The sequence below is a fragment of the Miscanthus floridulus genome, chromosome 4 (assembly GCF_019320115.1).
Source record: "Miscanthus floridulus cultivar M001 chromosome 4, ASM1932011v1, whole genome shotgun sequence".
NCBI classification, from domain to species: Eukaryota; Viridiplantae; Streptophyta; class Magnoliopsida; order Poales; family Poaceae; genus Miscanthus; species Miscanthus floridulus.
Genome location: NC_089583.1, coordinates 36,554,750 through 36,580,505, shown reverse-complemented (window position 1 = coordinate 36,580,505; position 25,756 = coordinate 36,554,750). Strand labels below are relative to the sequence as shown.

The window sequence follows — 25,756 nt, the reverse complement described above, 5'->3', positions numbered from 1 at the left end:
TTCTTGGTGGACATCGACCTAATTTATCAGAGAAAAGTTTAGAAGATAATAGTATTCAATACAAATTACAAGCTTACATCAAAGTTATAGATACTTACAACTTCAAAGCACGGAATGATGTGGCGAAGGAGCATCTCCTCGACCGCCCCTACTCCGCGTGCTCGGCAGGTTCCACCGGAACTCTTTCCACCACCGGTACAGGTGTCGGGGCTTGATGCTCGGCATTTCATTCGCTTGTCCTCTGTGTTGCAGTGGTCGGTGATGCGATCACTGCTGGCACAGAGGAGGTACCCTGCTCCATCGACCCCATTTGTCTTCTCCTCTTTTGAGGGACGAGCCAGAAGATGTCCGCATCTTCTGCTTCGTCGCCCGAGAGAGGGAAGATGGCTTGGCGTCATTTGTTGGCAGCCAGATGCTTGCCAGTGGCTCTAGTCGACGCATCCTCCATAGCCTCGAGTACCACCCAGTGGACGTCGTCGGTCCTGGCGCTGGTCGGGGCAGTTGGGCCAGCAACTTGTGGCCAATCCACACCGGGGGGTGGAGACACGAACACTGCTGCCCAGTCACGACCATTAATCTGAGACACATAACGGAGACAACAGTCAATTTCTTGTTACAACATGACTCTACAGTTAAAAGGAAGCATCATTTACCTTTAGTGGAGGTTGAGCCAGCTTGAAGGCATGCTCGATGTCGTTCAGCCTGACATAATTGGGATCGGCCAGGTTGAATAGCTCCCCAATCCTGGCCTTAATTTCTATCTTGTCGAGCACCTCTTTCCTGGTCCTTGTTGGATCTGCACTCCCCTGGTACTCGATGCTAGGATGAACCCTCTTCTAGCAGGGCTGGATCCTTCAGCTGATGAAGTTCCCGACCACACTTGGGCCATCTAGCTTTCCCCACGGGATCATCCCAAGCAGTTTGGCGATTTGCTCTAGGTTCTCGGGCTTCTCTATCCAGCTATTCTTCTTCTCCGAAATCAGCCCCACGTTGCACAGGGTGATGGTGTTCGGCTCTTCATGGATGTAGAACCATTTCTTGTACCACTTGTCTAGTGAGGTGTTCCAGGGGCAGTGCAAGTATTGGGCTTTCATACCGTCGCGCAGATTCAGGTAGACGCCTCCGGCTATCTTCGAGCCGTCGCTCCCTTTCTTCCGAAGATAGAATAGGTGGCAAAAGAGGTCGAAATGGGGCTGGAAGCCACCATAAGCCTCGCAGAGATGGATGAAGGTGGAGACAAGAAGAATCGAGTTGGGATGTAGATTGCAAATCCTAATCTCGTAATTCAAGTAGAGACCCTGAAGGAAAGGGTGCACTAGAATCCCAAAACCCTATTTGAAGAAGTCTTCGAAAACCACAATCTCACCTGGTTGTGGATCGGGGAAGCTTTCTCCTTCCGGCGCACGCCATCCCGCGAGTGCCTTGTTGTGGAGCACTCCCATGGCGACGAGGTCTTCGATGGTCTGCTCATTGCTCCGTGACTTCCACCACTCCTTCGCCATGACTCTGCCTTTCTTCTGGGCGTCTCTCTTTGCCATTAGTCTGTCCTTACTAAGTTGGTGGATGCGGTGGCGAGAGGATTAGCGATGATTTTTGGAGGAATAGGGTTTGGCGAGAGGAAGAAGAAGGTTGCGGCGGCGAATGACAATGGGGAATGGTGTGAGTAACTTACTAGATCTACATTATAAATAACAAAGAGCTCTGTCGTTTTGTCTGCCCGAGATTATTGGGAGACGTGTGCACACGCCGCATACGGTTGTTCACACAACCTCGAGATCTATGCCAATAAATGCGCCACTTTGTTACCAGTGTACGCGCCTCTTCGTTGATAGTGAAAGAGGGCCCACACTAACGCACCTCTATACAGGTGCCAAGTGACTGTTTGCTAGAAAGGAGTAAGAAGACAGAATGACATACTATACCCATCTGCTTTTTTGACCAGGCGTGTCAGACTAGACTTGGCAGAGAAAGGAGATAAATAAATACACCAAATAAATACATCAATGGTGTTCATATTTTCGATGCTTGTTTTGTGCTTAAGGATGGATCAGACTCCTATAATGCTCAGGGACCGCCCAGACCACTGTTGTGCTCGGGGACTGCCCAGACCACTCCCGTGCTCGGGGACTGCCCGACCACTCACGTGCTCGGGGACTACTCTGACCACTACCGTGTTTGGGGACCGCCCAGACCACTGCTGTGCTCGGGGACTGCCTAGACCACTCCCATGCTCGGGGACTGCCCAGACCACTCCCGTGCTCGAGGACTGCCCAGACCACTCCCGTGCTCGGGGACTACCCAGACCATTGACGTGCTCGGGGACTGCTTCGACCACTACTGTGTTCGGGGATTGCTCCGACTACTGACGTGCTTGGGGACTGATCCGACCACCACCGTGCTCGGGGACTGCTCTGGCAACTGATGTGCTCGGGGACTGTCCCGACCACTGCTCGAAGAATGGTTCTCCTCGACTACATGTGATTTGTACTCACATACAGTTGAGAGACATTTATTTAGACCTTGCTACAAGGCTCATATTTCGCCTTTCAGCAAGCTTGGGGACTACGTTGGTACGATGCACCTGCTGGTGCATCTTATATCGCCTATACAACGATTGGATTTTTGACTTAGGTGGAAATTCTTTTTTAGACCCTGGCACCACGTGCCTATGTCACCTACTACCAGGCTTGGGGACTAAGTGGGCACACTTCACCTTGCGGTGAATGTGTTTTAATTGACCCCTGTGCTTTGAATGATTGTAAGGATTATCAACGTGCTCGGGGACTGTCCCGACCACTGCTCGGAGAGTGGTTCTCCTCGGCTACATGTGAGTTGTACTCACGTACAGTTGAGAGACATTTATTTAGACCTTGCTACAAGGTTCATACATTGCCTTCTAGCAAGCTCGGGGACTACGTCGGTACGATGCACCTGCCGGTGCATCTCATTTTTTTTGTACGACAATTGGGTTCTCAACTAAACTGGGAATTCTTTTTAGACCCTGGCACCACGTGCCTACATCACCTACTACTAGGCTCAGAGACTAAGTGGGCACACTTCACCTTGCGGTGAATGTGTTTGTTTTTTCGACCCCTACGCCTCTGATGTTCAAGGACGCTATGTTTCAAGACCACTTACATTTCTTTTCAGAAATACAAGTGGGCACACTTCTCAGGACAGAAATCTTTTTCTTTTTTCTTAAGAGCACCATACATTCTTCGGACAACCTACTTCTTCGGTGATGATGGTGGTCAAAGACGTCAAGGACTCAAGCTCTACTTGTCGGAGAAGGTTAAAATGGCATGTCGCAGCATAATGCATGATGCTCGGGGACTAGCTGTGGGGGTATTAACCCCTATACCCTTATGGCTAGGCTTGGGCCAGCCCGGATCAATGGGTCCGGTCCACCCGAAAGACGATGTGCGGCCCGGCCAACCTGATCGGAGTCCCGCACAAGGAGTCAAGGTGGATTTGGCGATCAAGCAGGATCCTGGTCGGTTAGAATAGAAATCCTTATCTGGCCGCATATGGCAATTATAACGGACTAGGATTGGTTTCCAGATCTGTAACCCTACCCCCTGGACTATATAAGGCGGGCAGGGGATCCCTCTAAAAATCATCTCTCATTGACAAACAGCAATACAAATCAGACGCATGACGTAGGTATTACGCCTTCTCGGTGGCCGAACCTGGATAAAACCTCATGTCTATCTTGCGTCACCGTCTTGTTTGTGGCTTGCGCACCTGTCTGCCGACAATCTACTACCTTGGGCATACCCCTAGGTAGAATGTCGACCATATTTCATCGATAGTTTTTAAAGGAGACTTCCATAAACATTATGATGAAAATCAAAGCATACTACAAGATAATACTACAACATCTAGTTCTGCTATTTGCTCTGAATTTAAGTTATGTGCATGCTAGGGAGCTAGGAGCTACATAAACCATGGCTAAAATTGAACTGCACACTTTATACAGAGAAAGAAATAATTGACATTTGACCAATAGATTTAAGTACTGCCATGGAGTGTCTAGGCAAACAAATTATCACAATATGGCTAAAAGAATATATGTATCATACTTCTGTTGGAAGTAGAATAGGCTCACTGTTGTTAGCAATCCCAACATCAACCACGATGGTTGTAAACTCAGTGCCACCATCAAGGAAAACCGCTGTGATAACCTTATCATCAATTCCCTGTCAACCAGCAGAGGATTTCAGGTCTCAAAATTACTACTGTGTTTAACGTGAATGATTCCAGAAATACAGTAGAAAGAATTTTACACCTCAAAAATAATTTGGATTTGAAATAAGGGCAGAAGAAACAAAATAAACTATGCACAAAGTATATTATAGTTTCACTTAGTAGTTCATCCATTGCCCCTATTATCATAAATATTAGTTCCCAAGTCCCAGTATCAAACAAGTCATTGCATACAAAGAATTAGGAGGGCTGAGCTTAAACGCAGACCTGCAGTAGAAGTCGGCAAGAAGGGATATCTAGGAAGTTTATTTCAGGTGAGATCCCATCATTTTGAAAGCTAGTAAATAATAAAAAAGATGGTGCATGCCGCGATCAATGCTGAAAGAATTATAGTGTCCTTCGATTTCTTCCACTTAATGGTGCCTGCAAGGATGAATAAGCATAATTATATGGATGTAGTAACACAGTGGCTATAGGGAGTCTATTAGAAAAGTAATATTACACAGCAGCGAGTAATACAATTGCATCATAGCATAACAAAAAATCAGTGCTGCAATGTGCAAAGGGATCAAAATATTACCAAGAAGACCCTTGATTATTAGGAACTTTTCACCCAACCGCTTGACTTTTCCTTGAATATCTACAAACAAGGATGTCTGATTGGAAAGGACCACCAGAAACCACAGAAAACTCTAGGGAGAGATCCCACTTCTAGCAAAGACCATAGGCTGAAATTAGCTCGGAGGCCACATCACCATAGAAGCTCTCCCTTGAATCTCCGCCACTTTCTCCTTCAAAATTGGTTGATACTCTATCTTGCATAAGATAGTCCAACTCTGCGCCATGGCGGCCACTTTGTGCAAGAGTATCTCCATAATCTGCCACCCAAGCTTCTGAAAACATAAGTCATTTCTAAGTTTCCACATAGACCAGCAAGCTATTGAGGTAATAACATTAAGCACACTGTTCTTATTTCTAAGCCAAAACTATCAAATGGAATCTAAGGAATTACCCAACTGTATATTGAAAATATCATAGATTATGCACCACAGCTGTTGGGCCACTACACAGCCAAAGAACAGATGACTAACAGACTCATTTTCATAGCATAAAAGGCAAGTCAGATCTTCTACCGTTCTCCTTTTACAAAGATCGTCTCTAGTCAAAAGCTTCTTGGTTAACAACCATAAAAATATTGCACTATAGGGGCCAATTTACAGGGTGCAGCACAGCTTTGCGCCGATCAATGCTAGGTCCCAGCACAGTCTCAGAGCCATACCAAAGCGATGCAAACGGTGAAGCACCTAATCAAGAACAGAATGCATAACAAAATTCCTTGACCACGAGGATCGTGTTCCGAAATGGAAGGGTGGACTTTTGAAGTTGGCTGGGGGAGCCACGTTCACCAAGCCACGCTTCCGGCCTTTCTAGTGCATGTCACAAAAGACAATGATCAAACATGCATGATAGATCACGTATAGAATTAAGCCATCAAATTCTAGCTATTAGGCACCAGGTAAAACTACCATGCTTGCATGCAAAACACAGATATCTGAAATCAACTACAAGGTCACAGGGCCTTGATATTTACTCAGATGACTAAGATGCTTGTGCGGATCCAGGTATTGTAACTTTCAGAGGTATTCAATGATATACCCCAAAACGGATCACTTTGCAATGTCTATGCTACTTTTAAATTTTAACGCAGCATTAATTGAATAGAAAAATAGTGTGATATTTTCAGACGAAGCGTAGGTGTAAAGAAAGAATTGCAAAGACTGAATTGACGGTCATGAAGCTGGCTTTTCATATTCAAAAGACTAAAGTTCACAAGGACATGTATAGAGTAATCTATCCAAAAGACCATTTGTGGTAGAACCTCCTAAGTTATAGGGCCCACATGCACCTGTCACTGTTCGACGACCTTTGACATCTATGCATATGTTTCCATGAACTTAAAAAGACTGTCGGGTGTCCTCGGGGAACCCCGAATCATCCACGATTTCCGAGCAGGATCACGTTACAGAGTCATTGCAGTATTACAACATTTATTCAAATATCAAAATCAGAGTAAAAACAGCGGAAGTCTTACGATAACATAGTTTACAAACTAGTTGTTTCAAACCTTACAAACTAAGTTCGATAATTATTACAAACCCTAGTAGTAGTGGAGTGGCATAATTAATATATACATAACACACAAAATAAACATCCTGCCCAAGGATCACACATTTACTTCTCATCATCAGAACGAATGATAGTCATGTAGCACGATCCAAAACAGATCTGCTCATGAGGTTCACCTGCAACAAGGGGTCAACGAACCCTGAGTACAAAAGTACTCAACAAGACTTAACCGAAACAAAATTGAGAAGACTCAGGAATGCAGGCTTAGGGATTCAAGGTATAGCTTTAACAATAGTCAAAGTTCTTTTGCGTAAAAGCTCTTTAACAAAATTCTTTACTTTAACATGTACAACTTTATAAGTACCACATATGGATCTGCCATGATCCATAATGAGATCATGAACTTCATATCAATCTCTTTCGCAAACCTTTCTCAAGTTCTAGTTATTATACTACGATGATGAACAGAGAAGTGAGTCTCCATAACCGAGGAGCAACGACGATTCGAATCGATTATAAACCCAGCTGGGGATTCCAGACCACACGACATATGCAGGTCCCCGACCTACATATACCAACCTACCCTTAGGTCCTCTAAAACAAGAACGGGTCCGCGCCACCCGAGAATACAGTACTCCACCAATTCAGCCCATTGCCACGTGGGTACACGCTATTCCTGCCATCTCTCTACTCCTAGTGCGCGAGTAGCCATTCTCGTAATAGAATAGCCAAGTTAAGGCTTACCGGAGTATGTGGTTAGTACTACAAAGTCTCACCGCACACAGTTCAACAACGGTACGGACCTTAACCGACACAGACAGAAAGAAACCGCTCACAAGACCTCCATGTCTTGTGGCTCACACACATCGAGTCCGCCTAGTCTAGATTTATTACTTCATATGCTTATATTTCATGATAACATAAGTAACTAAAGATCCATTTAAAACTCATAGGTGACAGGTAATCACTCGACTAAGCATGACTAAGCATAACTAGTCATTTACGAATAAAACAGGTAATCAAGGTAGATACGGAAAAACAAGGCTGGTAATGCACCAATTAGGTTTCCACTTGACTTCTAATCACTTAATGCAGTACAGGAAAGCAAAAGCGAAATTAATTTGTAAAACACACGGTAGGATTGTATGCATCCGGGGCTTGCCTTCATTGACGGAAAAGTCCGGTTCCTACGACGTTCCACAAGTATTCGATCTGACCTCAACAGACGGATTAACCTCCTCCACAACTTGATTAACTACCACGTGCTCACCTTCGTTCACTACACGTAGTAACAATGCCATGTTTAACATGATGCAAGATACAAAATATGATGCTCGATGATGGATGCCAATTAACAACTAATTAAACATATTCATAAAACTTATTTCAATTGAACTCAAAATTTTTGACTAAATGGCAAAACAATTTTCATAATTTTTGGATAATTAATTAAGCCTAGAAAAATCATGAAAACTCATTTATTAATTAATTGAGCAATTTTATCACATTTAAAAATTACTGAAAAGTAACATTTAATATTTTTCCTAAATAATATACATCACAGAGAGGTCACACAAAAAATTTTATAATTTTTGGAGCTCTAAATAAATCTACACAAAAATAACAAATTACAGCACTATTCAATCATTTCTGAAAAAGGAAAAATTTCATTTTGAACTCACCCGCTCACACAAACAACTCGGAAAGAACTAGGAGTCACACAAACAACTCGGAAAAGAACCTGGAGCTCACACAAACAACTCGGAAAAAGAACCTAGAGCTCATACAAACAACTCGGAAAAAGAACCTGGAGCTCACACAAACAACTCGAAAAAGAACCTGGAGCTCACAAAAACAACTCGGAAAAGAACCTGGAGCTCACAAAAACAACTCGGAAAAGAACCTGGAGCTCACAAAAACAACTCGGAAAAGAACCTGGAGCTCACAAAAACAACTCGGAAAAGAACCTGCAGCTCACAAAAACAACTCGAAAAAGAACCTGGAGCTCACACCGAACGCACTGGAGCATAAAGCTGGATCGGAAGAGCAACGGATGAATGATTCGACGTGCACAGGAAGCACCAGTAGCTCACCCTAAACTCGATGGAGCAAAGAACAGGGCTGGAGAAGCAACGGTGAAGCAGGTCGACGATCCGAGCAACCACGGTGGAGCAAAACATCGACGGTGGCGGTGCTCCGGTGACGGAGAGCTCTGGCCACGGCGACACGCTCACGACGGCGGTGCTGCCGGCCGCGAGGAAGAAGAGCAACGAACGGGGGTTCCCGGCAAAATCAAGTGACCAAAACTGGCTGGCTGGGTGCGCAAGGATCAGGCGAAGCTAGGACAGGCTTTGCTGCGACGGCAACGGCGCTGAATCGACGGTGAAAGCTCGACAGAGCAGCGACGATGGCGATGGGAGAAAACAGAGGAGAAGGGAAAACGAAGAACGACGACTGCACAGGCTTTATAGGGCGGCCAGGAAGCAAAGAGAAGCCACGCAGGGGCCTTTCCCACACCAGCGCAAAGCCAAGGGCGCCCACAGTCGCGTCTGGAAGCAGAAGGAAGAGCGTGGACGGTCAGTTGGCTTCCGCGGTTACTGTTCATCAGAATTACCAAACTGCCATTCAATTTAAAAATCCAAATTACTCCCAAATTTATGTAACAACTCAAAAATCTCCAAAAATAAAAGTTGTTCCAAATTTAAAGTTCTACAACTTTGCTTTTATAACCATACCCAAATTCGGTCTACATTTTGAAATGCAAATTTGAATTCAAAAAGGGAACATTTAAAGAATCTCGCCTTTTCAAATTACTTCAAATTTTTCTAAACAACTTTGAAAACTCCAAAAACAAACTTTGTATAACTTGACAAGCTCTACACTTTTGCGTTTAGGCTCAACCCCAAAATATGCTTAGATTTTGAAATGAGTTTTTTTTTCAGGGTAGGCTTTAAATACTGAAAAATCAAGGTTTTCTTGAAAATTCAAAATCCAAACCAAATTTTTAACTCAATTCAAACCATACAAGGCAACACTCATAACATAAATATAAACTTGTTTTAGTGAATGCATATCAAAGTTTTCCATATGACCAAATGCTTTGCAATGCATATGATGACATGTCCTATTTTAGTATTTAAACACCCGAGGTGTTACAATCCTTCCCCCTAAAAGAAATCTCGTCCCGAGATTCAAAGTCATAGGGTAAGTAATGAAAAAGGAAATGTGTCAGTCCAAAAATATCCAAAATCTATTCATAAAATAGCTGAGGTTCCTTTACAAACTTGATTGGTAACAACATAGTACACTAACATTATTCTATATTGCCGCAAGAAACTCTGGAAATTTTTCTAACAAGTAATCTTCGGATTCCCAAGTAGCTTTTTCTTCTAAATGTTGATTCCATTGTATTTTGTAGAACTTGATTGTCCTCCTTCGAGTGACACGATCTTTCTGATCTAACAATCGGATAGGATATTCGGAATAAGTTAAATCCGGTTCTAGTTCCACTCCTTCAACTTCAACATTCTGTTCAGGCACTCGGAGACACTTTTTCAATTAAGAAACATGGAACACATCATGCACAGCTGCGAGATGTTCAGGTAATTTCAAGCGATATGCCACTTTTCCATACCTCTCCAAAATTTGATATGGTCCAATGTATTGGGGTGCCAACTTTCCTTTAACACCAAAATGGTTAACTCCCTTCATTGGTGATACTTTTAGATATATAAAATCTCCTTTGTTGAATACCAATGGTCTCCGCCGTCTATCTGTATAACTCTTTTGGCGGGACTGAGCTATCTTCAGATTACTCTATATTTGCCTAACCTTATCTTCTGTTTCTTTCACAAGGTCAACTCCAAAGAATCTTCTTTCTCCAGGCTCTGACCAACTCAACTATGTTCTGCATCTACGACCATAGAGTGCTTCAAATGGAGCCATTCTAATGCTTTCCTGATAACTATTGTTGTATGAGAACTCGGCCAAAGGTAAGCACTCATCCCACTTATTGGAATAGTTAAGGACACAACACCTTAACATATCTTCAAGTACTTGATTGACTCTTTAGTCTGTCCATCAGTCTGTGGATGATAAGCTGTACTATATAGAAGTTTGGTACCCAATGAAGAATGCAATTGTTTCCAAAAGTTGGAGACAAACTATGTACCCCTATCTGACACAATAGTCTTGGGTACTCCATGGAGACTCACAATTCGCTCTAAATACATCTTGGCATACCGTATAGTGGGATATGTATTCTAGACTGGAAGAAAATGTGCTGATTTGGTTAGTCGATCTACAATAACCTATACTGAATCAAATCCCTTTGATGTCTTGGGTAGACCAACAATAAAATCCATACTTATGTCCTCCCATTTCCAAAATGGAATAGGTAATGGTTGTAATTCACCAGCAGACCTCAAATGTATAGCTTTCACCTTTTGACAAGTATCACACTTTGCTATAAATCTAGCAATCTCTATTTTTATTTTAGTCCACCAGAATCTTTGCTTCAAATCATGGTACATCTTGTTACTTCCCGGATGGATTGATAACCTAGTAGCATGTGCCTCATCTAGAATTGACTGCCGCAACTCAGGAACTTTTGGTACCACCAGGCAATCTTTGAACCATAACACATCTTCATCATCTATGCTGAAGCATTCTACTTTTCCATTCTTGACTCTTTCCTTGATATAGGCTATACCCTTGTTTTCCTTCTGAGCAACAATAACTTGATCTCGAATAGTGGCTTCAACAATTATGTTGGTCAAACTACCTTGTTGAATTACTTCTACATTCAACTTCTCCATTTCTTGACATAGCGTCAAACCCATTGTTCTCACTGCTAGACAATTGCAATAACTTTTGCGACTGAGGGCATCTGCAACCACATTTGTTTTACCCGGGTGATAATGTACTTCCAAATCATAATCCTTAATCAGTTCTAACCATCTTCTTTGTCGCATGTTCAATTCTGACTGAGTAAAGATATACTTTAAGCTTTTGTGGTCTGTATAAATATGGCACATATTACCAAGCAGGTAATGCCGCCAAATCTTCAGAGCATGGACAACTGCAGCTAACTCTAGATCATGAGTCGGATAGTGTTCTTCATGTTGCTTAAGTTGCCTGGATGCATAGGCAATGACTCGGCCTTCTTGCATCAACACACATCCAATACCAATACCTGAAGCATCACAATAAACATCAAATGGCTTCTCGATATCAGGTTGGGCTAATACTGGTGTAGTAGTCAACAGCCTCTTTAAAGTCTGGAAAGCCTCCTCACACTTTGATGACCAGATAAACTTGACTTGATTCTTCAACAACTTAGTTATGGGCTTTGATACTTTAGAGAATTCTAGAATAAACTGACGGTAATACCCCGCCAATCCAAGAAAACTTCAAACTTGATGAACTGTGGTTGGCGGTTTCCAATCAAGCACATCCTTCACTTTGCTAGGATCAACTGCAACTCCTTTGGCTGACAAGACATGTCCAAGAAATTGCACTTCCTTAAGCCAAAAATCACACTTGCTGAACTTGGCATATAGTTGATGTTCTCTCAAGCGGGTCAGAACAATCCTAAGATGTTCCGCATGTTCTTTCTTATTCTTAGAATATACTAGAATGTCATCAATAAACACCACTACAAACTTGTCTAGCTCAGGCATGAATACTGAGTTCATCAGATACATGAAATGAGCAGGAGCATTTGTCAAACCAAAAGACATCACCAAGCATTCATATAATCCATATCTTGTGGTAAATGCCGTTTTGGGAATATCTTCAGGCTTTATCTTAATTTGGTGATACCCTGATCTCAAATCTATCTTGGAGAAAACTTTGGCTCCGGCCAATTGATCAAAAAGCAAATCTATCCAAGGTAATGGATACTTATTCTTGATGGTCACTTCATTCAATGGACGATAGTCAACACATAACCTCAGGGTCTCATCTTTCTTTTTCACAAAAATTACCGGACATCCCCAAGGTGAGGAACTAGGTTGGATAAACCCCTTCTCAATTAATTCTTGTAACTGAGCCTTTAACTCGGCCAATTCCTTAGGTAGCATCCTATAAGCTCTCCGAGAAATCGGAGCTGTTCCAGGTTGCAATTCTATGTTAAACTGGACATCCTTATCAGATGGTAGACCGGGTAGATCTTCCGGAAACACATCCAAAAATTCACACACTACCAGAATATCTCTAATCTCTTTGATAGTAGTTGCATAAACCTTGCCCACTGATCTTCTTAAGGTTGGAAGTTGGATGAGAAGTTGAGAATTACTATCAGGCAAACTTACTCTTAATGTCCTATTCAAAGCATCTATAACAGCCTTATGTTGATACATCCAATTCATTCCTAAGATTACATCTATATCCTGATCCTTAAGGATAATCATGGTAGTGGGAAAAATATGCCCACCCAGATTTACGGGTACCTGGTATACCATTTCCTTAGTACACAGACGTCCCCCGGGCGACTGTATAAAGAAACTTTCCTTTGTTGCCCCAATTGAAATTTCATGCTTCACGATAAATGTTCTATTGATGAATGAATGCGATGCGCTAGAATCAAAAAGTATAACTGCAGGGTGATTGGCAACAGGAAACATACCCATCATCACTGGCTCCCCATCTGGAATTTCTCCAGCTTGAATATAGAACACCCGTCCTGTCTTCCTCTCATCTTTGCCCTTCTGAACATTCTAATTGGGGTTCTTGTTTGGTGCCTGACCTTGTTGTTGATTGGCAGGGGCCTTCTGATAATTTTGATTAGCCTGCCTAGGATATAGACATTCCCTAGAGAAATGACCAGTCCTTCCACAATTGTAGCACGGGTAGTTGTGACCCTGGGATGTTGGAGCATTGCCACCAGGAGCACTGGTTGACTGTGAATTCGGATAGGTGATAGCAGGACAGACATTTGACTGTTGCCTAGCTTGGAACTGCGGCGGACGATAAGGAGGACGATTATGATGTACTGGATGATAAATCACCCTCTGCCTCTTCTGATTTCCCCCAAAAGATCCAGACGACACACTCTTTTTCTTTTTGAGCTCCTTATGCTGCCGATACTTTGACTCTGAAGCAATTGCAATATTTACTGCCTCATGATAAGTAACATTGGTGCAAGTGGTCATCATAGTCTGCAACTTGGTATTCAGGCCTCTCATAAACCACCTCTTCTTCTTAGCATCAGTATTGACATGTTCTGATGCATATTGGGACAGATGATTAAATCTTCCCACATACTGCATCACAGTTTGATCTCCTTGCTTCAAAGCAAGGAATTCATCTAGCTTCATAGCCATCACTCCTTCAGAGATATAATGGGATCTGAAGGCAGTACGGAACTTAGCCCAAGTTATTGGAATGCCAGCAGGTTGCATAGCCACTAAGTTTGCCCACCAAGCACTTGCTGCTCCTCTAAGTTGCTGGGCGACAAATGTAGGTTTTTGATACTCTGTGCATGGAATAAGGTCAAATTTCTGTTCTATGGTTCGAAGCCAGTCATCAGCCTCCAATGGTTCATCTGCCTTGGTGAACACCGGGGGTCTTGTGTCTGTAAAATCAACATATGTAGCCTCCTGTCTGTTATGGTGACGACCACAGTTTCCTTGCATCTGATTCTGATTACTTAGGGCAATCTCATGAAGCAAACGGGAATTTTCAGCCGTCACATTGACAAGTGCAGTTATAGCATCAGCTAGATTTGTTGGAACTGGTGGCGGATCTGGAATACCATCCTCATCTTGTGAAGTTCCAGGAACATACGAACCCCGCGTACGACGCATCTGCTCATAACAAACCAAACTTTATTCACAAGCCTTTATTGAATTGCACAAAAGCTTACTCCAGACATATTACATAGGGTTTACTACTATAAACACCAGACCCTATAAGTACCAAAACAAGATACATAGCTTAACCATAATTAACTATTATACAACTCTACTCTTTTCCGTGATTGCTTCAAACTTCAGGCTCGGTATCCATTCCAGAATTATTACCGCCTTCATCATCACTTTCATTGATCATTACTAATTCTTTAGGATCTTCTTCTTCTTCCTCTTCCGATTCGTTATCATCGGCAAGGATGACACCAGGATCCATGGCATCAGCTTGAGGCTCATGATTCGGATTTAGTAGATTGCTAAGCCTATGAACTTCTTCATGTAGATAGGTATTATGTTCTTCTAAATCTTCTACATAGAATTCTAACTCATGAGTTCTAGCTCTAGCTACATTTTCCCTCTGCCAAGCTTCATTTCGTCCCTCCACCGTACGAACTAACATGCTTTCATAGTTCCTGTGTGCGGTGGTGAGACGCCTTAATTGATCCTATAATTCGCCTACCTGGATAGCATCCACAGCCCTATCTCTAGTAGCTTGTGCTAATTCTGCAGAAATTCTCTATATCTCTGCCTAGGGATCAGGCCTAGAGCTACTACTACTAGCACCGTCATTCCTAGGGGCAAGTTGGTGACGAGGAACTACTTTGGGCCCAGTGGACTTACGGGGCATCATCTTGGTACGAGCCATACTGTAGGAAGCTAATTTAATCCAAGTAAGACCACTTGATCAAAGTCTAAAGAGCAGCTATGATGGATTACATTACTCAAACTAGACTCACTACTCAACTCTAGACTCAGAGGTGAAGGAAGTAACGAGTGAATTAATAATGATGCATGAATCGTTCTTACGAACAAAAACATCAAAGTTTATAATGCACATAAACAACATTTATTTTTATATAGGGCATAGTAATATTACTACTCCACCACACAAAACCTTTTTAATCAAATACGGAATAGGGAGAAAGAAATAAGGTAAGTCAGAAGCAATTTGAACCAAATTATCAAGTTAAATTTAGTCATCCCAAATCAATTTGAAGTTTTTGTAAAACAATACAACAAAAACCTTGTAACGATCGCTCTGATACCATTCTGTGGCAGAACCTCCTAAGTTATAGGGCCCACATGCACCTGTCACTGTCCGACGACCTTTGACATCTATGCATATCTTTCCATGAACTTAAAAAGACTGTCGGGTGTCCTCGGGGAACCCCAAATCATCCACGATTTCCGAGCAGGATCATGTTACAGAGTCATTGCAGTATTACAACATTTATTCAAATATCAAAATCAGAGTAAAAACAACGGAAGTCTTACGATAACATAGTTTACAAACCAGTTGTTTCAAACCTTACAAACTAAGTTCGATAATTATTACAAACCCTAGTAGTAGTGGAGTGGCATAATTAATATATACATAACACACAAAATAAACATCCTGCCCAAGGATCACACATTTACTTCTCATCGTCAGAACGAACGATAGTCATGCAGCACGATCCAAAACAGATCTGCTCATGAGGCTCACCTGCAACAAGGGGTCAACGAACCCTGAGTACAAAAGTACTCAACAAGACTTAACCAAAACAAAATTGAGAAGACTCAGGAATGCAGGCTCAGGGATTCAAGATATAGCTTTAACAATAATCAAAGTTCTTTTGCGTAAAAGCTCTTTAACAAAATTCTTTACTTTAACATGTAAAACTTTATAAGTACCACATATGGATCTGCCATGATCCATAATGAGATCATGAACTTCATATCAATCTCTTTCGCAAACCTTTCTCAAGTTCCAGTTATTATACTACGATGATGAACAGAGAAGTGAGTCTCCATAACCGAGGAGCAACGACGATTCGAACCGATTATAAACCCAGCTGGGGATTCTAGACCACACGACATATGCAGGTCCCCGACCTACATATACCAACCTACCCTTAGGTCCTCTAAAACAAGAACGGGTCTGCGCCACCCGAGAATACAGTACTCCACCAATCCAGCCCATTGCCACGTGGGTACACGCTATTCCCGCCATCTCTCCACTCCCAGTGTGCGAGTAGCCATTCTCGTAATAGAATAGCCAAGTTAAGGCTTACCGGAGTATGTGGTTAGTACTACAAAGTCTCACCGCACACAGTTCAACAACGGTACGGACCTTAACCGACACAGACGGAAAGAAACCGCTCACAAGACCTCCATGTCTTGTGGCTCACACACACCGAGTCCGCCTGGTCTAGATTTATTACTTCACATGCTCATATTTCATGATAACATAAGTAACTAAAGATCCATTTAAAACTCATAGGTGACAGGTAATCACTCGACTAAGCATGACTAAGCATAACTAGTCATTTACGAATAAAACAGGTAATCAAGGTAGATACGGAAAAACAAGGCTGGTAATGCACCAATTAGGTTTCTACTTGACTTCTAATCACTTAATGCAGTACAGGAAAGCAAAAGCGAAATTAATTTGTAAAACACAAGGTAGGGTTGTATGCATCCGGGGCTTGCCTTCGTTGACGGAAAAGTCCGGTTCCTCCGACGTTCCACAAGTATTCGATCCGACCTCAACAGACGGATTAACCTCCTCCACAACTTGATTAACTACCACGTGCTCACCTTCGTTCACTACACGTAGTAACAATGCCATGTTTAACATGATGAGAGATACAAAATATGATGCTCGATGATGGATGCCAATTAACAACTAATTAAACATATTCATAAAACTTATTTCAATTGAACTCAAAATTTTTGACTAAGTGGCAAAACAATTTTCATAATTTTTGGATAATTAATTAAGCCTAGAAAAATCATGAAAACTCATTTATTAATTAATTGAGCAATTTTTATCACATTCAAAAATTACTAAAAAGTAACATTTAATATTTTTCCTAAATAATATACATCACAGAGAGGTCACACAAAAATTTTCATAATTTTTGGAGCTCTAAATAAATCTACACAAAAATAACAAATTACAGCACTATTCAATCATTTCTGAAAAAGGAAAAATTCCATTTTGAACTCACCCGCTCACACAAACAACTCGGAAAGAACCAGGAGTCACACAAACAACTCGGAAAAGAACCTGAAGCTCACACAAACAACTCAGAAAAAGAACCTAGAGCTCATACAAACAACTCGGAAAAAGAACCTGGAGCTCACACAAACAACTCGGAAAAGAACCTAGAGCTCACAAAAACAACTCGGAAAAGAACCTGGAGCTCACACAAACAACTCGGAAAAAAACCTAGAGCTCACAAAAACAACTCGGAAAAGAACCTGGAGCTCACAAAAACAACTCGAAAAAGAACCTGAAGCTCACACCGAATGCACTGGAGCATAAAGCTGGATCGGAAGAGCAACGAATGAATGATTCGACGTGCACAGGAAGCACCAGTAGCTCACCCTAAACTCGATGGAGCAAAGAACAGGGCTAGAGAAGCAACGGTGAAGCAGGTCAACGATCCGAGCAACCACGGTGGAGCAAAACATCGACGGTGGCGGTGCTCCGGTGACGGAGAGCTCTGGCCACGGCGACACGCTCACGACGACGGTGCTGCCGGCCACGAGGAAGAAGAGCAACGAACGGGGGTTCCCGGTGAAATCAAGTGACCAAAACTGGCTGGCTGGGTGTGCAAGGATCAGGCGAAGCTAGGACAGGATTTGTTGGGACGGCAACGGCGCTGAATCGACGGTGAAAGCTCGACAGAGCAGCGACAATGGCGACGGGAGAAAACAGAGGAGAAGGGAAAACGAAGAACGACGACTGCACAGGCTTTATAGGGCGACCAGGAAGCAAAGAGAAGCCACGCAGGGGCCTTTCCCATGCCAGCGCAAAGCCAAGGGCGCCTACAGTCGCGTCTGGAAGCAGAAGGAAGATCTTAGACGGTGAGTTGGCTTCCGCGGTTACTGTTCATCAGAATTACCAAACTGCCATTCGATTTAAAAATCTAAATTACTCCCAAATTTATGTAACAACTCAAAAATCTCCAAAAATAAAAGTTGTTCCAAATTTAAAGTTCTACAACTTTGCTTTTATAACCATACCCAAATTCGGTCTACATTTTGAAATGCAAATTTGAATTCAAAAAGGGAACATTTAAAGAATCTCGTCTTTTCAAATTACTTCAAATTTTTCTAAACAACTTTGAAAACTCCAAAAACAAACTTTGTATAACTTGACAAGCTCTACACTTTTGCTTTTAGGCTCAACCCCAGAATATGCTTAGATTTTGAAATGAGTTTTTTTTTCAGGGTAGGCTTTAAATACTGAAAAATCAAGGTTTTCTTGAAAATTCAAAATCCAAACCAAATTTTTAACTCAATTCAAACCATACAAGGCAACACTCATAACATAAATGTAAACTTGTTTTAGTGAATGCATATCAAAGTTTTCCATATGACCAAATGCTTTGCAATGCATATGATGACATGTCCTATTTTAGTATTTAAACACCCGAGGTGTTACACCATTAAGGTTTTGAAGCTGACTTTTCAGATTCAAAAAGTGTTCCTAAACCATCTAACACCTTGCTTAGGACAACCATTGAGACAAGCATGTCGTTGGATAATCAATTGATCACATACCTAAAAAAGTGGCCACTTCTTCAAATGTCCTACTGAAAAACTTGCTGCCACTTTGTGCTGCCTGATCAATCTCGACACTACAACAGTTGGTAGATCTCCTGTTCACTTGACATAACTATTAATTCAAATTTGGCAAATTGCAAACAATTTGGACAAGTTTTGGATTCTAAGTTTTTGCAAGGCTGCACCAAACAAAATTCTGAACAAGCTGTACCAAATTCTATCTAGATTATATATATGTAAACTAAAATTCACCGAGATAATTAATGACTGCAAAATATGAAATGACTCATTTACCACATCTGAAATCTAAAACTGCTCTGAAAGGGAACTGCCCCTTCTTCCCACTCTGAAGTCTCAAACTACAGTAACTATGATACTAATTGGATGAGGGAATCTAATTTCTTGTGCACACATTTTGCAAATCAAGTTATATACGACAAGGGCATCCCTTTATTGATGGAATCGCTAGAAATCAAAGATTGCAGAAAATCAGATCTGAATACAAATGACTCCAGGGTTCGTGTGCTCGGTTTTGCACAGCACGAAGGGAAGAGAAGGGTGGCCTGGTGGGCATACCTGTTGGGTGCTCGTCGCCGACGAAGGGCCCGATGTAGACCTAAGCACCTTGCGTGCGTGCGGCAGCATCTCCTCCTCAGTGCTCTGTCCAGGGGAAGGGAATGACAGGTGCGGATTAGGCATGGGTGAGGCGGCGGCACAAGTCGGGATGATGGCCTTGCGGCGGTGGCTCGGCCTTGTGGCGGCGGCGCGGCAGAGCGGAACGGGACACGACGACGTCGGCGACGTGCGGCGGTGCAGATAGGCGCCCCGGCCCAATTTCCCGCGGCGAGGGCGAGGGCGAAGGGAGATGTACACGTACGTGTGGCATGGGCGGCTGGGCGCAACTCCTCCGCGTACTCGGTGAACGCAGCACGTAGCGTGTCCGACTGACCGCCGTCGTCGAACAGCGCTCCGACATCCTGATCGGTTTTGACGGCGTCAGTGTCGGCGGGATGGAACTTGAGGGCGTCGCGTTAGGCGGCGGGGGCAGGGCGTTGAGGTCGCGAGTTTCCTTTTCGCACTGGAGGGTAGAGCGTGGAGGCCGTGAGTTTCCTTGTAGCACGAGCGAGCAGAGCGTCTGAGGTGGAAAACTTTTTATTCGTACGGGGTGAAGTGAAGGTGAGTCGAAGTTTTTGTCACGCCAAAACGGTGTCTACTATTTAGTCTTTTTAGTTGTGAGAGATTTGACACATGTATAAAGTATTAAATATAGACTAAAAATAACTAATTATACAGCTTACGATTAATTTGCGAGACGAATCTTTTAAGCCTAATTAATCCATAATTTGATAATGTTGTGCTATAGTAACACATGTGCTAGTGATTGATTAATTAGACTTAATAAATTCGTCTCGCGAATTAGTACTAGATTCTGTAATTTATTTTTTTATTAGTATCAAACACCTCATACGATACCTCTATATAACAATCGATGTAACACCGCTAAACTTTACGTCTAGATTTAAACAAGGCCGACGACTCAGCGTCATCCTCCAACGAAGGAACGGCCGCCGCCCGCCACACCGGTCACCGGTCAGTCAGCGCTCTTCAGTCAAAAAAGTGGTGACACCAGCCAGACCATCTTCGTCACAAGGTCAACACAGTTCCGTCTCTAGATGAAGCTACTGGGAGTACTATTTTTCTCCGATCCAATATACTCCCTCTATTCAAAAAATTATAACCCTGTATTTCAAATCTTATCTTAGAAAGAATATTACTGTAGACATAATGTCAACTTTTCTAATGAGACTCACCTATTAAAATACCATTACTTCATCTATTCATGAGAAAAATATTCTAGAAGGCAATGATTATTTTTCAATTTCTACTGGTGGGGAGAATGATGGAGAAAGATTCAGGCCTCATTCGTTTCGTTGAAAAAATAAGCCAAATATTATTTCGATTGATTTATTATGAGAGAAAAACACTATTCCGATGAAAAAAAAGCTGAAAAGTAAGAATCATAAGAGAAACAAACAGGGCCACATATTTAATTTTACACTTACACTAATTTTATCTCGAAAAGTGGGATTTACATCTTTTTATGGGGCCACTCAAATTCAAATAGCTTTGTCATGTTCAGAAATTTTTAGCTGAGCACGAGCATCACTTGTGTTGTGCTGCGTGCCGCCCAATACGACAGACAGGCACGTCAATCAACTGGGCATCATGGAATCGATTAAAAGATAAAAAGCAGTCCGAAAGCGGGAGGGAGCTATCCCCACACTGACCTGCTCTGCTCCGCCGAATACATTCTCCGCCGCGGCGCCGCCCAGACGGGGACGGGCACTCGGCAGACTGACTTGTGGGGTCCGCAAGAGGTGCCCCCACCGTTCAGTGAGGACCAACGTACGACAGGCACCGCGAAATCTGTAAGTGCGCCGCTCGCCTGGCCGGGCCCCCCGGCCGCGGCGAGGAACCCAAAACCCTCCCAAAAGCCACACACACAGTCACACAGGAATCCGGCCATCCGGGAGAGGAGCCCTATCCCAAGGCCGCTCGTTGCTGCGAGCCCCCTCCTCCTCCCCCAGCCGCCGCCAGCCGCACACCCACCGAGCACCGAGCTCCTCGGGCTTTCTCTCGGCTCTCTGCGTCCCTCCCTCCCGCGCGCGCTCAGGGTTTCGGGATGGAGGCCGAGGCGGCGGCCAAGAGGGCGCGGGAGAGCGGGGAGGACGCCCCCGCGGCGGGGCCGGGGGCGGGGGCCGAAGCCGCGGCCGCCGGGGCCGGCGAGCAGGCGGGGATCTCCGCCGTCATCCCGGGATGGTTCTCCGAGATTAGCCCCATGTGGCCTGGTGCGTCCCGCTCCTCTGCACCTTGTTTTCCGTACTCTGCTGGTGCATCGTGATGCTCCCCTGTTCTGTTGAGCACACTTCTTTCCTTCGGATATTCTTCTTTCATCTTTCGTCATCTTGTTTCGTCACTGCTGGTCATGCCAATAACGTGTGCTTGCCCTTGCTCATAGGTCGATTTTGATGTCTAAATAAATTGTAGGTGAGGCGCACTCTTTGAAGGTGGAGAAGGTGCTGTTCCAAGGCAAGTCAGACTACCAAAATGTGATGGTTTTTCAGGTAATTGTTATTACCCTTTTGCTTGCACCCAAGCCACCTGCAATTGATTCGTCAGTGGGACTTGATTCTGTGCCTCCCTGTTTTGCTTTATAGTCGTCTACGTACGGGAAGGTGCTCGTCCTCGATGGAGTTATTCAGGTGTCAGAGAGGGATGAGTGTGCGTACCAAGAGATGATTACTCACCTGCCCCTTTGCTCCATCAAAGACCCCAAGAAGGTAAATGGCGTGATCCTTTTTGCTGTTGCTACCTTGCCTTTCTAAGCATCTTTTTATTTGATTTCACTTATATACAATTAAAAATAATTAAATACACCTATTAATTTGTTTTTATGGCAAAAAAGTTGAACCAAAACTGCAATTGTTAGCTTATAATAACATGACTGTTGATACGATTTTGAAATACTTTACTGGTGCTACTGGCATTATGGCCAAGGACAATCCTGGCAATACATGGCCAAGGATAGTCATCTACATGCCGTGGTGCATTTAGGTATTAAAAGGTCTACTCTGATGCTATTTGCATCAATTGAAACATCTTTAAGAATAGGTCATTGGATACTTCATACATTTCTAGCTTATGTAATGCCTGGAAAAGTCTGTGGTAAAAATTTGTTAGAAAGTGTATGTATTGCCATGTTTATTAACAAGGTGAGTTTAGGTATTCATACTTTTCAAAATGGTGAATATGTATAGTTTCTAAAATTTATTGGATGTAATGATACATTGTTTCATGATACACAGGTGTTGGTTATTGGAGGGGGTGACGGTGGTGTTCTGCGTGAGCTTTCACGGCATTCCTCTGTGGAACAAATTGACATTTGTGAAATTGACAAGATGGTTGTAGATGTAAGATCTCTCTTCCTGTATGTGCCAAAATACTATGCAGTGACCAATGATATTAACTAATGCATTTCAGTGTTTGTAGCTTAAGGGCTTTTAGATGTTTGAGAGCATTTGCTTTCTGTTAGATTTGTCTGAACACCAATAGTTTGGTTTACGTGTCTTTATTTACCTTCAAATTTAGGTCTGCAATTGATTTTACTGATATTACTTGATTTTTTGACTGTCATGTTAGCTGCTCCTGCTTTGCCTTTTTCAATTTTTAAAATTCCTTCATTTCCATATTTTGATACTACATTTTGTGCTAGTGATTTGTGCTATTTTTCTCTGACCTCAAAGTTCTAGGAGCAGCTAAGTGAAATAATACTATTTCTAATTGTTTCTTTTGTCTTGTGGGGTTGTGTTTCGCTTGGTATTGCTACCCTGCTACACTTCTAGCTATGTTGGTGTTCTTTGTTTCGTGATTATTGCCGGTTTGATGAACTATTGTCTGTTGTAGATGCAATCTTCCTAGATTTAGCAAATTTCTTAAAGCAATTTTGTTAACGTACTTCAGCTTGCTTGGAACTAAAAGGCTTTGTTGTTGTCTTAACAGTTAACCTTTTCAATGGTTTGTCTCTTGTGTTACTTATTTTTTAATTGTCTGTTCCATTGTGCAGGTCTCCAAGCAATTTTTCCCTCATCTAGCTGTTGGATTTGAAGACCCTCGTGTGTCATTACACATTGGAGATGGTTAGTAGCATGTTATATTCTCTGCTTGTCAAGATTTGTTTTGCTTTGCATACTATTTGTTTGGGAGGCAACATCTGAGCCTTATTTGTCCCTGGTTCAAATGTAGCTTGAATTTTGTTACAATCAATACATAGGATATACAACTTCTGGTTTCAACTCTTCAACTTGTGTTGACATCATTAGTTGGGTTTGTGTCTCATCCATGTTAATTCTTGTTGGAATTTTGAATGCGTATTATTCTATATTTATTTATTTATGTTGAATACATAATTCTATATTTGTTTATTATTTGGTCCATAACTAAATTGGCATATGCTACATTTTGAAGTTCCCCTGCCAGCACCTGGGCCTGGCCCCTTCTTTTTATTTCCATGGTTCCAGCTTGATATCCGTGCATAGTTTTAGTCATGTCCTTTCTTTCCAATTCTTTTAATAGTTTATATTGAATTTTTAATGGCCTACTTCATATTTGATGGATGTTTATGTGATGTATTTGATTCATAAGTTCTGTGCTAATATTTATGTGCTGTTTAAAGTCTCCGTTGATCTGTTAATGCAGGGGTCGCCTTTTTGAAAAATGCTCCAGAGGGTACTTATGATGCAGTAATTGTGGATTCATCTGATCCGATAGGTAACTGTTGTTAATCGTGTGTTTTGTACCTACTGCTCTGTCATTAATGTTTTATCAACATCTGCTTGCATAACCAGGTCCTGCTCAGGAGCTTTTTGAGAGGCCTTTCTTCCAGTCGGTGGCCAGAGCTTTGCGGCCGGGTGGAGTTGTATGCACCCAGGCAGAGAGCATATGGCTACATATGCACATCATTGAAGATATTGTTGTCAATTGTCGCCAAGTTTTCAAAGGCTCGGTTAACTATGCTTGGACAACGGTACCTACATACCCTAGGTATGCACAGCTAATCCTGTGTACGCGATTGTGCCAGTTTCCCCCTTTTTTCCCCTTGGTTAACATGCTTCCATTGCAGCGGAGTTATTGGCTTCATGCTTTGCTCCACCGAAGGGCCTGCTGTTGATTTCCAGCACCCTGTTTTCAACATTGAAGAGGATGAACATTCTACGAAAGCAAAAGGGCCCCTTAAGTTCTACAACTCAGAGGTTTATATTTTTGCTGATTTCACTGCCTTCGCATGAGAACTCCTCGAGCTATTTCCTGATTCTATGCTGTATTTTCAGATCCACACGGCATCATTTTGTTTGCCCTCTTTTGCAAAGAGGGTAATCGAGTCAAAGGCGAACTAGACGTGAGGATATTTCACCAAGTCCGTTCGATTGGGCTAAGTACCTTAGGCGCAACACAGAATTTGTTGTAGTGTGAAAAGGGGATGCCTCCCTTTTCTCCCCCTTTGATGAATAAGCACAGGAGATGAGATGCAACAGTGATTGGAGCTGTCGGTCTATACGATTCTGTTAGTTGTATGTCTCTGCCTGGTGCAGCTATGAAAACGTTTTGCAATAGCTGTTTTCGGCAGTCCTCAGATCAGGTTGAGTTTTGGGCATCATTGATTCTGTTCCTGCTTCGATACCAGGGATGGAATATATAACAAATAAAACTGTGTAATGATTGTTGCCATTGCCTCTTCTTAAAACTGGTTCAGCTCCCTGCTCACTATTTTGGCGCGCGAGAGGGTCCTCCGGGGTCTTCTCGAAGACCAATCGATCTGAGGGTCCTCCGGGGTCTTGGCTTGAAGACCCTGGAGAATGATTTGTGGTTTATGATGGTGTTGCTGAAGACCCACCTGACAATGGCTTTTTTTTTTCATTCTATTTCCCCAATACCTCTCTCTCGTTCGGCCTCCAGTGTGGTGCTCCTATATTTTTGATGGATTGGGGAATCAGAATGAGTTGCTCCTATTTTTTTTATGGATTTCGATGACTGAGGAATGAGAGGCATGAGTTGATTGGGGAGTGAGAATGGGTTGCTCTCCTTTTTTTTATGGATTTTGATGGAACGAGGAATGAGAGGCATGAGTTGCTCTCCCCTTTCTTTGATGGATTGAGGATTGGTTTTCTTATTGAGGAAAAAATAGTAAAAAGAGATCGAAAAGGGGATATGTTGGGGCATCATGTTTTTTCAACGACAGACTAAAGAATGCATTTGACGTTGTGAGTTGTGACCAAAGGTAAGTAGTGTAGTTTATTTGTTTGTCTAGATTTCAAGAATGAGAGAAGAGCTTGGCAAAGGATATTCGGAACCCATGTATGTTGCTAGAGGATGACAAAAAAATTGCTGTGCACGAGGTT

The 25,756-nt window shown here is 42.7% G+C and overlaps 1 protein-coding gene across 2 annotated transcripts; it reads left to right on the top strand.

Moving 5' to 3' along the window:
* The first annotated feature begins 21,343 nt into the window (after positions 1 to 21,343).
* On the top strand, positions 21,344 to 25,085 carry LOC136551335 (spermidine synthase 1). 2 transcript variants are annotated; one of them, XM_066542905.1, is made up of 10 exons: positions 21,344 to 21,534; positions 21,574 to 21,649; positions 21,849 to 21,925; positions 22,019 to 22,141; positions 22,667 to 22,771; positions 23,425 to 23,497; positions 24,057 to 24,128; positions 24,206 to 24,401; positions 24,481 to 24,610; positions 24,689 to 25,085. In XM_066542905.1, the coding sequence occupies exons 1-10, from the start codon at positions 21,484 to 21,486 to the stop codon at positions 24,752 to 24,754; spliced, it is 969 nt and encodes a 322-aa protein (XP_066399002.1). In that variant the 5' UTR covers positions 21,344 to 21,483; the 3' UTR covers positions 24,755 to 25,085. The 2 variants fall into 2 exon arrangements, with proteins under 2 accessions (XP_066399002.1, XP_066399001.1); XM_066542904.1 differs by having other exon boundaries at positions 21,344 to 21,649.
* Positions 25,086 to 25,756: the final 671 nt, after the last annotated feature.